At 41.5% G+C, this 12,833-nt stretch overlaps 1 protein-coding gene across 5 annotated transcripts in view; it reads right to left on the reverse strand.

The window, feature by feature from the left end:
* PCDH15 (protocadherin related 15) overlaps positions 1–12,833 on the reverse strand; it is a 1,154,330-nt gene that overhangs the window by 260,475 nt on the left and 881,022 nt on the right. For all 5 annotated transcript variants that reach the window (XM_083149096.1, XM_083149095.1, XM_083149094.1 and 2 more), the window contains one exon: positions 2,165–2,281. In XM_083149096.1, the coding sequence (XP_083005222.1) occupies positions 2,165–2,281 (117 nt within the window). The remainder of the gene's footprint in view (positions 1–2,164; positions 2,282–12,833) is intronic.

Genomic DNA, 12,833 nt, shown 5'->3' on the forward strand with positions numbered 1-12,833 from the left:
TATGCAAAATCGCATCGAATCGCATCGCATCGCATCTGATTGTATGCCTTAAGGTAAGGCATACAATCACAAAATCGGCAGCCCAGATACTACATAAGTACCCTACATTTTTGTATCTTTATGTCATTTTCGCACAATGGGCCTAATTCATACCTGATCACAGGTCTCAAAATGGGCAAATCCATGTACACTGCAGGTGGGGCAAATGTAAGAGATGCAAAGAGAGTTAGATTTGGGTGAGTTATTTTGTTCCTTTGCAGGGTAAATACTGGCTGCTTTGTTTTTACCCTGAAATTTGGATTTCAGTTTGAACACACCTAACCCAAATCTAATTATCTCTGCACATGTTACATTTGCCCCTCCTGCAGTGCACAGGGTTTTACCCATTTTGAGAACAAATTTGCCCTGCGATCAAGTCTGAATTAGCCCCAATGTTTTATAATACTGTATATTTGGATCTGAAACCTATATTTAATATTTATTTAACAATAATAACTAAATAACCAAACAGATATTCAATTAGGTGCAAAGGGGTGGTATCAGCCTTTGCCATGGCAATTCAATGCCAGAAACACCAATCTGATTCACCCCATTCACCCGGTTGGCCGAATGTCGGATTAGTTTTGAGCAAGATACCTGCTGCAGTAAAGTTTGGCAGGCATTATTATTATTATTAAATATATATAGGGAAAAAGAAGGGAAAGAAGGGATATATATATATGTAGGGAAAAAGAAGCCTTCCCTTCCCTGCGGAGCCCTGTGGGTTGCAGAAAGGTTCAAGTGCGGGGAGTGCTACTGGATTCCAATCAGCAATGATTGGACGCACAGCAGGCAATGAGGGTGGAGGGAACTAGCAAGTAGGGACAGGATGTCTGTCTGAGAGTGACAACTGTTAGAAAGCACTGTGAGCTTCCTTACAGGTCACATCAGATGCAACCATGTTACGGACAACACAGCCTGGTGTGGTCACATCTGATCCAACCATACCAGGCATGTGGTTAAAGGATAAAAGTGGGAAGTGTGATAAAGGCGATACAGTGTATAACAGCATATTGTGAATCACCAATAAAAAGGTGGGTCAATGGTTGTATGTACACAATATTTTGTTAGGTGCATGATCAAATGATTTATAACATGAATATAACATGACACTAACTAATTGTTGAGCACATAAAATAGAGCAATAATAAAGATAACACATAAACAGCAGCCAGTCCAAGTAATCTCTACAGGCCCTTGTTAAACCTACAGGGCGGGATGTAATGAAGTCCAAGATAGCCGTACATGCACTGATTTTTTTTTTTAAGGGGCAATCAATTACAAGGCATGGCTTTGCCGTGTAAATGATTGCCTCTTTAAAATAAACAAACAACCCTAGGCTATTGTCTGGCATCCCCCACATTCAGGGATCTCGGACTCCATTACAATATTATTTTTTCAATACACTGTAGTTTAGGGGTGCCCAAACCGGTCCTCGAGATCCACCAACAATCCACGTTTTCAAGCCCACTTATCTGGTGCCCAGCTGTAGTCATTACTAACTGTCACATTTTCAAACCTGCTGCATTTATTCCTAGATCCACAGGTTGCCTGAAATACATGCACTGTTGGTAGATCTTGAGGACAGGATTGGTCACCCCTGCTGTAGTTTACATATTTTTATATCATTTTTATCTGTTCTTACAATATACATTATACAATATACACTTTACAGACACATATAGGGGTAAATTTGCTAAGACGGGAGTTCTATTGAAGATTGGATGTTGCCCATAGCAACCAATCATATTCTACTTCTTATTTAATTAGCAACTACTAAAAGATAATAGATAGAATCTTATTGGTTGCCCATAGAAACATCCCATCTTTAATTTATAGTAAATAAACGCCATATATATTTATGTCTGCTGAAGCCAACACATACAGATGCCAATTCCTTTTTTGTTCCAAACGGCTGTAGTTACACATATATCTGAGCTGGGCCAGTAGTAGCAAAATGTAGTGGAGTCATAACATAGTAGGCAAACATCAAAAATGTATGAGGGCCCCTGCTGTGGCAGACTCTTAGTAATCAACTGAGACGCTTAATGACCTGGGTCATTTATGAGGGTTAAAGAGATTTCTCACTTGGGTAGAAGTATATTAATAGAATGATTTGACTTACCGGAGGATCATAATCTTCAGCAGTAACTGTTGCAATAACGGTTCCCTTAATAGCATCTGGCGCAACCATTCCCCAGTAGATGGCTTTGTTAAATACAGGCGAATAATCATTCATATCCTGAAAAACAGAATTAAAAGTTGTGTTTTTTTTTCTTAGTGGTTGTGAAATAAGATTATGGACCCAACACAGTAATGGAATCTTCAAAGGGCGCTCAGCCACCTTCCTGTACTATCATAATCATAAAATCCATTAACCAAAGTCAGCCTGAAGCACTCCCAGCCCTACTACTACAATGCAACACTGGGCATCTGGAGAAAATAGAACATTCTCAAGGCTGCTTAAATGTAATATCAACCATAAGGACTTAACAGAACATTTGAAGATAAACTTTTCAGATTAGCAGATTCATCACACTCTATTCAAATATCAGGATGGGATAATGGTTTAATGGACGGGGATTTGTAGAACTGAGATATATTTCCCAGAAATGGTTATATATAATTCTCACTCCTAAAATTGACCATGTTTTTTAAACATCTTATATGTAGACTAGCATATAGACCCTTATTATGCTTTGCAAAGGCAAATTCCGTCTCAAATGAACAAAACCATGTACACTGCAGGTGGGGCAAATGTAACAGGTCCAGAGAGATTTAGATTTGGGTGAGTTATTTTGTTTCTGTGCAGGGAAAATACTGACTGCTTTATTTCTACACTGCAATATAGATCTCACTTTAAAGAAAAAACCCACCCAAATCTAATTTTCTCTGCACAAGTTACATCTGCCCCACCTGCAGTGCACATGGTTTTGTCCATTTGAGAAGGAATATGCCTTTGCGAGTGAACCAGAATAAGGGCCATACTATAGATTATATCAGTGAATGAGGACATTGGGAAAAAATAAGGGTGTGTAGGACAGAAACTACTAAAGCCAGTGTTTCTCAGAGCTTTTTCAATGCAATTGAATCTGCTCATGGACAGCAACTATTAATTAGAATGCAAACCTCATAATTAAAGGGCAGTATGGATGGTGTAATGGTTAGCATTATTGCCTCGTAGCACTGAGGTCATGGGTTAGATTACCACCATGGCCCTAACTGTGCGGATGTTTGTATATTCTCCCCCTATTCGCGTGGGTTAAATCCAGTTTCCTCCCACAATCTAAAAATATACTGGTATGTCAATTGGCTCCAAACAAAAATTAACCCTACTGTATACATGTGATAGGGAACATAGATTCTATGCCCCACTGGGGCAGGGACTGATGTGCATGTTCAACTACTTTATACTCTGTAAGTTTGGTATTTGGTATTATCACGGCGCCCCCGATATTAAGTCGCACGATTTTTAATCGCATCGCATGCCATCGCATGCCATACACCCGATACACAGCGATGCGATTTAAGCCCCCTATACGATTTTAAATTGTATAAGCACCCTAATGGGTGCTTACAATGTTAAATGCACCCCCACGCCACCCCCAGTATGAACGGCAACCCGAAGTGTGGCGAGCGCAGCGAGCCCGCGAGGGTCGGCGGTACGCGTCCTCCGACCTTTTCATACCCCCACTATCCACGTCGGCGTGGAGTTGAATTTATATAGGGTGGTGAGCGCAGCGAGCCACCGAGCCCGAAGCGTGGCGAGTGCAGCGAGCCCCGCGAGGGGACGTGTATTACTTTACATGTATTACGCGTCCTCTCGCTGCGCTCGCCACGCTTCTGGCTCGGTGGCTCTCTGCGCTCGCCACACTATATTCAATCAACTCCACACCGACGTGGATAGTGGGGGTATGAAAAGGTCGGAGGACGCGTACCGCCGCCCCTCGCGGGCTTGCCACGCTTAGTGTTCACGTTCATAGTGGGGGTGGCGTGGGGGTGCATTTAACATTGTAAGCCCCCATTAGGGTGCGTATACAATTTAAAATCGCATTGCATTGTATGGCATTGTATACAAACATTATGCATATTTGTTATTTCTGCACCACATTAACAGCAACACATATCTGACATGCTGTACTAATAGCAATTCATTTTATTTTATTATTAAATACTCCTTAAAGATATGTTAAGATAATAAACTTACATAAAAAGGTATTTCTGTCCCTACCACATCACCTGTGCCTACTGCATCCCCTGTGCTTATTAAATTACTTCTATAACACTATAACCCCTGTGCCTATTGTTTTACTTGTATAATACTGCATCCCCTGTGCCTACTCCATCACCTGTGCCTACTGCTTCACTTGTATAATACTGCATCCCCTGTGCCCATCAACTGTACAATACTGTATCTCCTGTGCCTACTCCATCGCCTGTGCCTATTACATTACTTAAACAATACTGCATCGCCTGATCGCCTATGCCTACCGCATCAACTGTACAATACTGTATAACTTGTGCCTAATGAATCCCTGTGGCTACTGCATCACCTTTGCCTACTGCATACCCTGTGCGCACTGCATCACCTTTGTCTACTGCATCACCTGTGTCTACTGAATCCCGTGCCTACTGCATCCACGGTGCCTACTGCATCACCTGTGACTACTGCATCCCCTGTGCCTACTGCATCACTTGTATAATACTGCAGCCCCTGTGCCCATCAACTGTACAATACTGTATCTCCTGTGTCTACTCCATCCCCTGTGCATACTGCATCATCTTTGTCTACTGCATCACCTGTGCCTACTGCATCACGTGCCTATTGCATCCGCTATGCCTACTCCATCCCCTGTGCCTACTCCATCCGCTGTGCCTATTCCATCCCCTGTGCCTACAGCATCCGCTATGCCTACTGCAACACCTGTGCCTACGGCATCACCTGTGTCTACTGCATCCCCTGGGCCTACTTAATCCCATGTGAATACTGCATCACCTGTGCCTACTGCATCCCCTGTGACTACTGCATCCCCTGTGACTACAGCATCCCCTGTGACTACTGCATCACTTGTATAATACTGTAGCCCCTGTCCCTACCGCAGCACATATGAATACTGCATCACCTGTACAATACTGTATAACGCGTGCCTACTCCATCCCCTGTGCCTACTGCATCTGCTGTGCCTACTGCATCCCCAGTGCCTACTGCATCCCCTGTCCCTTCTGCATCCCCTGTACAGTACTGTATCTCTCGTCCTTTCTCTCTTGCTAGTGGATGTAGGGTATGAAATACCTCCTGTTTTGGAAAAAAAAAACATGAAAAATTCATATCAACCTTCCCATTGTCGACCTATTGCTTGTTTCAACCTTCCAACCGTGTCAACCTAAGACACGTCGCCCTATTTCATGTTGCCGACCTAAGCACTGTTGATCTTTAGTGGTTGACCTAATGTATGTCAACCTTCATAGTATCGACGTAGCAACCAAATCCCCTTCTCCACTCTCATGTCCCATGTAACTTAACTTGCGACATGCATCTATTTTTGGTCAAATGTGCATCTTACTGTAGCTGCAATTCAAACAAAATGACTCCCAAGACTGCACTGATTCATTTGATGTGTGACACTCGTACATCTGTCTGAGCATGACTCTAATGCTGGGTACACACCAAAACGCTTTGGATTGGATGCAAATCGTATGCAAATAGTGCGATCCGTTTTGCATACGATTTGTATACAATTTGCATTCGATCCGATCCCAATCTGATCCCATCTGTATTCAGATGAATGGATCTTAAGCTGTGTACACACGGGGCGATAGGGGCTATAATCGCTGGGAATATGGTCGCAGGCGACCATATTGCCAGTGATGGAAGTGTGCCCTGGAGATAAATCGCCGGGTGCGCTCCCGTTTTCAGCCCCATTGTAATCGCTGGTCGCAGGAGCTTGCTCCTGCGACCAGCTAATTACCTCTGCGGCACCGCCCGGCAGAGGTTCCCTTTCATCAGCAACCATCTCTGGTCGCTGATGAATAGGAGACACTGGGGAATATATTGCTCAGCAATGTATTGCTAGCAATATATTGCTGAGCAATATATCTCCCCCGTGTGTACGGGGCTTTAAACAGATCCTACATGCAGCAAACGATTTTGACCCAATCTGCATCCAATCGGTCTGAATTGGATCCAGATTGATGGGATTGTGCCCAAATAATTTTGGTGTGTACCCAGCATAAGTGCTACAAGGCACGGCTCACTAGTACACGGTACCAGCATCTTTATCCTGAGGTTCAGAGTGGCCTGATGTGCGTAAGGGAGGATGTACTAACATCTGCTGCCCGTCTCTGACGCTACTGCAGTCTTACTAATCACATATGCTCTAACTTATGTGATTAGTAATGCAAGTGACAGCTAAAAATGCCAGCGTCACTCACATTTGTTATATGAATTCAAATAAAATATTTTGTGTAAAAAGATTTTATATCCTATATAAGGAAAACATTACATGTCATTATGATGAATACAAATGTTTGACAATTTTCACACCTATTTTGACAAATTCACTTGGCACTCAAAGGGGTAAATGATCATAACTTGGGTGTCATAGCTCATCACCGACAGATATTTAAATTTTATGGTAACTGTTTTTCTTAAATAAATGTTACAATATTCTACATCATCATTTAAGATGATCCTTTAATAACTTCTTTAATGCTCTCCCATTAAAATAACTGAATGGAAAGTCATTGTCAATAAAGTATTTTTAACCTGATTCGTTTTTTCTAAATCTTAATAAACACTACTGTATGTTTTAAAGATAGCTTGTTGTGTCTGTAATGATTAATTACATTATGTGTAGCGTATGCGGACAGGAAAAAGTCTGCTGTATTCTGGTGTGAAAAATGTTAGATTTTAATCCATGCACAGAATTGATACCTAGCAACCATGTACTGTATTAAGCAGCCTGCCAGAACCCCAGCATTCCTAGCACTGAGTAACTGTATTATATGTACAAGCATCTAACCTTTATTAGCATCATGCAAACACACCTATTTATAACAATAATCTGCCTTGGTAATGCAAGCTAATAATGCGGGAATGACAGTCATTATAGAGACCTTTGTTTGTGCCATTTTAATTAATGAAGATTTATTAGTGTTAAACTATTGATATACATCATCAGAAAAGTCAGTTGTTTGAAAACACTTCACAATTTTCTTGCATAATATGGCTATATAAATCAGCTAACGGTTGTCATTGAGATACATATTTAAGAAATGCTACTCAGACAAATGAGGACAGACTCTATTGCTAGCTGTTACAGATGTAGACACACTCATTGTTGCCGCAATACGACCGCATGTGCTCGTTTGGTGCACCAAAATAGCGCCTGCCATAGGGAATCACCACATTGGGACATTGCCCCTAAATGCTTTTCTATGGGAGAATCAGATTGATACGCGTGGTGACGGGATTACGCCAATCGCCATGTATGTCACACGTGGCAATTGACATGTCAATGATGGGCATGGATATCAGGTTTCAGGGCAGCCATCAGGGGGGGACTGCTGGGACTCCAGTTCCAGGCCCAGGACTGGAGTAAATCAAATATAATTTATCATAAACAAGGTTCACATTTCCCATGAAGCAATGTAGAGGTTGAGTAGTGTGATCAGGGCTATGAAAACCTCTCAGACACATTGCGGATCGAGAAGCAGAAGGGGGGCACTGCCTATTTTCTCTGTCCTGGGCACCACGATTTCTGATGGCAGTCCTAATGGCTATATCTGGACCTATGGAAACAAGGCCCCTGGTTCGCATTACTGCCTCACAGCATTTTTTTATTTCTATCCTGAAATACGAGAGAAGAAGCAGGTGGGCAGTGAAGGGTTGGGCCCAGGCTCTTTACATATTAGGCACCACCCATGATGCTTTAGAATGCAATGGTTTCATTAGGCCCTGCCCATTACACCAGGACAACAATTTAACTGTATTCATTTTCCTATTCTATCCACTTCACATGGAAGTGGGCAGCATGCAGGAGGGGTGCCCTCTCTTCCACAGCTGCCGGGGGTCTGGCTATGGCGGTTATTCAGAGTTGACCACTGTTGTGGAAATTCACAATCTTATCAATTATCAATGACTCATAATGTTCGTGCATGAGGCCAACCAGCGACAAAAAACGAAGTGTCAGAAAAAACACAGGCCTGCCCAAGTTATTTTCAGGGAGAGTGTAATGTAAACTCTGGACTCAATTAGCCTGTAAATCTCCCACAGTTGTGGAAGGGTCAGGGTTCCGCACACGTGCACGGATTGGAGAAATCATTTGCCTCTTTGAAGTTGAGACTTTTTTCAGGCATATAATCGCTATGTTTACTCGCACTAGACAGAAATTTATATGGGTATTTTGTTTTATCCCAGGAGCACGCCATACCTGGGTCTTGTAAGGATACACTTCAACAGTACATGCATTTTAAAATCCCTTTAAAGCACCTTCTTTTTATTATTCCAATGTTCAAAACCCCTGTCAAAAAATGAATCCTTTCCGGCCCAGTACCTGTGGAATGCTTTAGCAACAGGTTAGGAAAATGTCAGCTTTACGAGCTGTTACACATCACTAATGAATATCCCAGTACAAATGCTCCCAACACGAATATTTGTGTATTCCTGGCCTTTGAGATCATAACCCAGGTTATTCATTCATGGAGGTCTGAATTCAAAATTTCTGTAACTGGCTGTAAGAATGCATATAAGCTGCAAACCTTCTCTTCCATACAGATTTCAGCGGCAACAATTCTGTATATGAACACGCTTGCTAGAACCGGGCATAATTCACATGCAAAAAGCATTGCTGCTTTGTCATAGGCTCAAAATGTCAAGGACTTTTCAGTATTTGTTTTTTAGTAGCTCATCTCTGCAGCTGACATTATTTTCCTGTAACGGACAATCGCATTTATGTCCATTTTTTTTTTCACATCTGCAAACATCAATAATGAACAATACATTATATCCCTCAAAATTCTTGATTTGAAAGCGGACAGAAGACGCATACTGTGCATGTAAAGCTGTGCTCACTTGTGCATGCAGAGAGGATTCGGCTCATGATTAGCGCATATCAATGAAGCCACTGATGGCTTTTGAATAAGCTTTGCAATATAAAAAAGAACAATGCTTGAATAAGAAACAAAAACATGCATCTGCTTTAAGATTTTGATAAATATCTTTCATCTGGCCACTTTCCAAAATAAAATGAGGCTGTACATTTTCATTTCAAAGAGTATAAATGTTCACGGTAACCAATAAGACCTAAATTAAAGCCAAGCGTTCAGCTTGGAGACTCAATGCAAATCCTGCCATGGCTACAAAGACTGGCAGTAGTGCGTTTGATTGTACAAAATATTAAGAGAAAATAAATTGCTACTCCGAGACACATTTATATAGTGCGAAAAGTTAAATATTTTATTTGAAAACTTTTCAGTCACTGCAGAATTTCAGCTTAAATGTATATATTACCCAATGTAAATTGGAATGGTACTTTTTCACAGTTCTGTGGAAAGTGTAATATGTTGTTGCTCATTTCAATAAAATCCTATCACTGATATTTAATGAATTGTTAGTCTGTGTAGAGTGAAGCAGTCAATCTTTATTCAATCTTTTCCAATTCAAGACTATGTCTACAAAATAGGGTGCCCCAGTTTTAAAGTGGGGAGAAGGTCTGGGGGCAGTCCAGGGGCATGTTGACACAATAGCACCATCCTGGCCCCGATGGTGCCCAGATTACTGGTATTGTAAAGCGGTGTGTGGGGGGGGGGGGGAGCTGCAATGATACAATACCGTTTGAATCATATAATCGCTCAAACCACTTGTCCTCCATGAAAGGTGGTGAGTGAGGGTGTGTTAAGGTGCACACAGGATGCGGGAGACTTGCCAAATTTTCGAGAGTGCCACCCGATATTCTTGGGCCTCCCTGCTGTTCCGGGTTATGTCTTCATTCTCCATGGGCTATGTATTTATTCTCCTTGGGCAGATTAAAAATAGGGTGGATGGACCTACAGCTCTTGGCCTCAAAATAAAGATATAAAAGTGTAAATGGGGGGTTTGATGAGGGTGGAGGCGCTAGACTGATGTACCTCTTTTGGGGAGGGGGGCTGCCTCTGGCCGCAGGCACCTCCCTCACCCTGTCACCGCTGCCGCTTTCTCCTTGTCCCTGGCGCCTGTCCTATAATTGCAGGCGCCGGGACTGGCACATGCGCAGTACAATCATATGTACTGCACATGCGGCCAGCTTCTATGGGCTGCTTTGGCAACAGTTACACTTCTATCAAAATGGAAGCTATACATTTAACTCGTTGTGTTCTCCCATCCTAAGTTATTTCTTAAGGCATCCTACAAGATGAAACACATACGGCACCGGGGGCAGCCACCACTTCGGTGGGGATATCAGTCTTCCCATCAATGTTGCAACCCTGCGTTTACTAAACAAAAACAATTGTGAATTTAAAAAAAAATAATACACAGAGATTAATAAACACTGCTTATACTCACATCATCTTCAAAATGGTGACACTTTGTTTCAGTAATACAATCACTTTTGTTGGAAAGATTTGTTTTAGACTATTTTATCAATCACAAACATGCCATTGATTCAGTCATACAAGATCTAATTTAACTTCTGTAATCTCGGTTATCTTCGCACCAACATAATTGTACATTAATAATGAGCACAGGGAATTACAGCTGCAGCGTGATTATAACACTTTCTAATGCTAGAGATTCAAATGACATGTCAAAAGCGATTAATGTGATGGAGAATGTTTTCCACAAACGAACATTTTCATCTCATTACTTAATATATTTATATTTTACTTTAGCAGAGTTTAATTTGAGATCTACAAATTGGCATCTTTGGTTGAATCAGTACCTTCAAGGAATATGTATTGCAGTATTTCATTTGTAATGTAAAATGCCAGTTTCATCACACCGATCAACATTTAGGCCCAGTTGATAAGCCCTGGAACGATTTAAAGTGAATGGGTCCTAACCTTTTCTGTGTCCGGTAAATGGTCTGAGAATGACATGAATACAATTACATGCATAGTTGCTCGTTCCTATTACAGCCAGTAGATTTGCTGTCCTGAGTGCTGATTACTGTGGTATTACTGAGAGACCTTTGACAGTGACCTAAATGAAATACTGACAGTGTATGACAATTTATCCAATAATGTGGACCAGAAAAGATTTTAGGAAATGTCATGATATGTAATGTGGTCCATTTTAATTACTACCGCAAATCCTTTGTCTTCTATGGCCTACAAAAATTAATCTGTCCGCATAATAGTCTACTAATCCTTATTTGACCTCTGCAACTGATTGGTCTCTTTGTTAAAACATGTAGAAATTATGTTGATTCAACCTGAATTCGCTGAAAATGCTTGCAAAGTCCATTGTATTGTACCTTGAGATTAATTTATCAAGAGCACACATACTGTACTGTATGTACCTTATATTATCTGGTTAAACTAGATATTTCCATACCCTCCAACATCTGACCAACTGAAATCGGTACATATTAGGAAGGGGGCATGGTCACTGGCAAAATGGGGCATGTCACTGAGAGTGACAGGAATAATAATACACCTAAAAAAATATTGAATGTGGGGGATGGATTTGGTGGGGGCTGATTGGCTATCAGTGCCATCAGTCAGGCCAGCTGAGAGGCAGTGTGGATGGAGGGGCGATTGGACAGCGGAGCTGTCACTCAGGAGCGTAGGCTGGCCCGTAGTTACTGCTGCGTGTCTAGCACCGAGTGGACTGACGCGCCCGCCCCCGCTTCCTGAGCTGGAGAGCGTCAGGAGACCGGACATGTCACCCAGCTGCCCTTTGCATATAACGTACGGTTCCCATTACCTGAACCTGTACTGCTGCTTATGCTCAATTCAAATTCCAACCGCTGCCTCCCAGCTCCCTGCACTGTGATTGGCCGTGGTGCAAGGCAAGCCTCGCTCTGCAGCCAGCCTCTCTTCTCCCGGCACCACCTTCAGTAAAACCACCACTTGTGATTGGCTGTTTGCCACCAACAGTCTGAACAGGCACCTGATCGTCAGAAACCGGTACATTCGGTACACGTTTATCGTACCGACTGTAAAAAACGGTTCTGTACCGCTAAATCGGTACAGTTGGAGGGTATGTATTTCCTGGAAAATATTAAAAGACTACACTGACATAATTAAAGAAAAGATTAATATTACATACATGTTATGAACAAAAATAAAACTTATTAGCCCAGTTTACTTCATTTGCAGGAGTTTTCTCATCTGTAACATGCGTTTGATGATGTTCATAAAGAAGATTGAACAGTATACATATGAATGATCGGAGGTGAGGATGCCAGCAGTCAGAATGCTGATGTCAGCATTTTGAATGAGTGAATCATGATAACAATATTGTTATTATGGTTCTGTATACAGATATATTCCTTTTTTAGTATTAATATGTATAATTTTTATTATGTATGTGTGAAATCATGTTTGTTATATGGCTAGACACGAGGCTGATATGAAGGAGTGAGACAATAAATGAGCAAATAGTTTGGGCTAAACGGCTAATAATGAGACAAAGGAGGCTGAACAATGTATTTGTAATATTAAATAAAGACTGCATGTGTATGTGTTAAAAATTGGTCTGCATCATTGTGAAAAAAGTTTTGCAAAGAAACCAGAAAAATGGCCGATAATATATTATCAATTGATAAGATGGCATCGGAGGAAGATATACATAATAACTACGGCCAATAGTG

This window comes from Crinia signifera, chromosome 6 (assembly GCF_055691185.1).
Source record: "Crinia signifera chromosome 6, ASM5569118v1, whole genome shotgun sequence".
Lineage (NCBI taxonomy): Eukaryota > Metazoa > Chordata > Amphibia > Anura > Myobatrachidae > Crinia > Crinia signifera.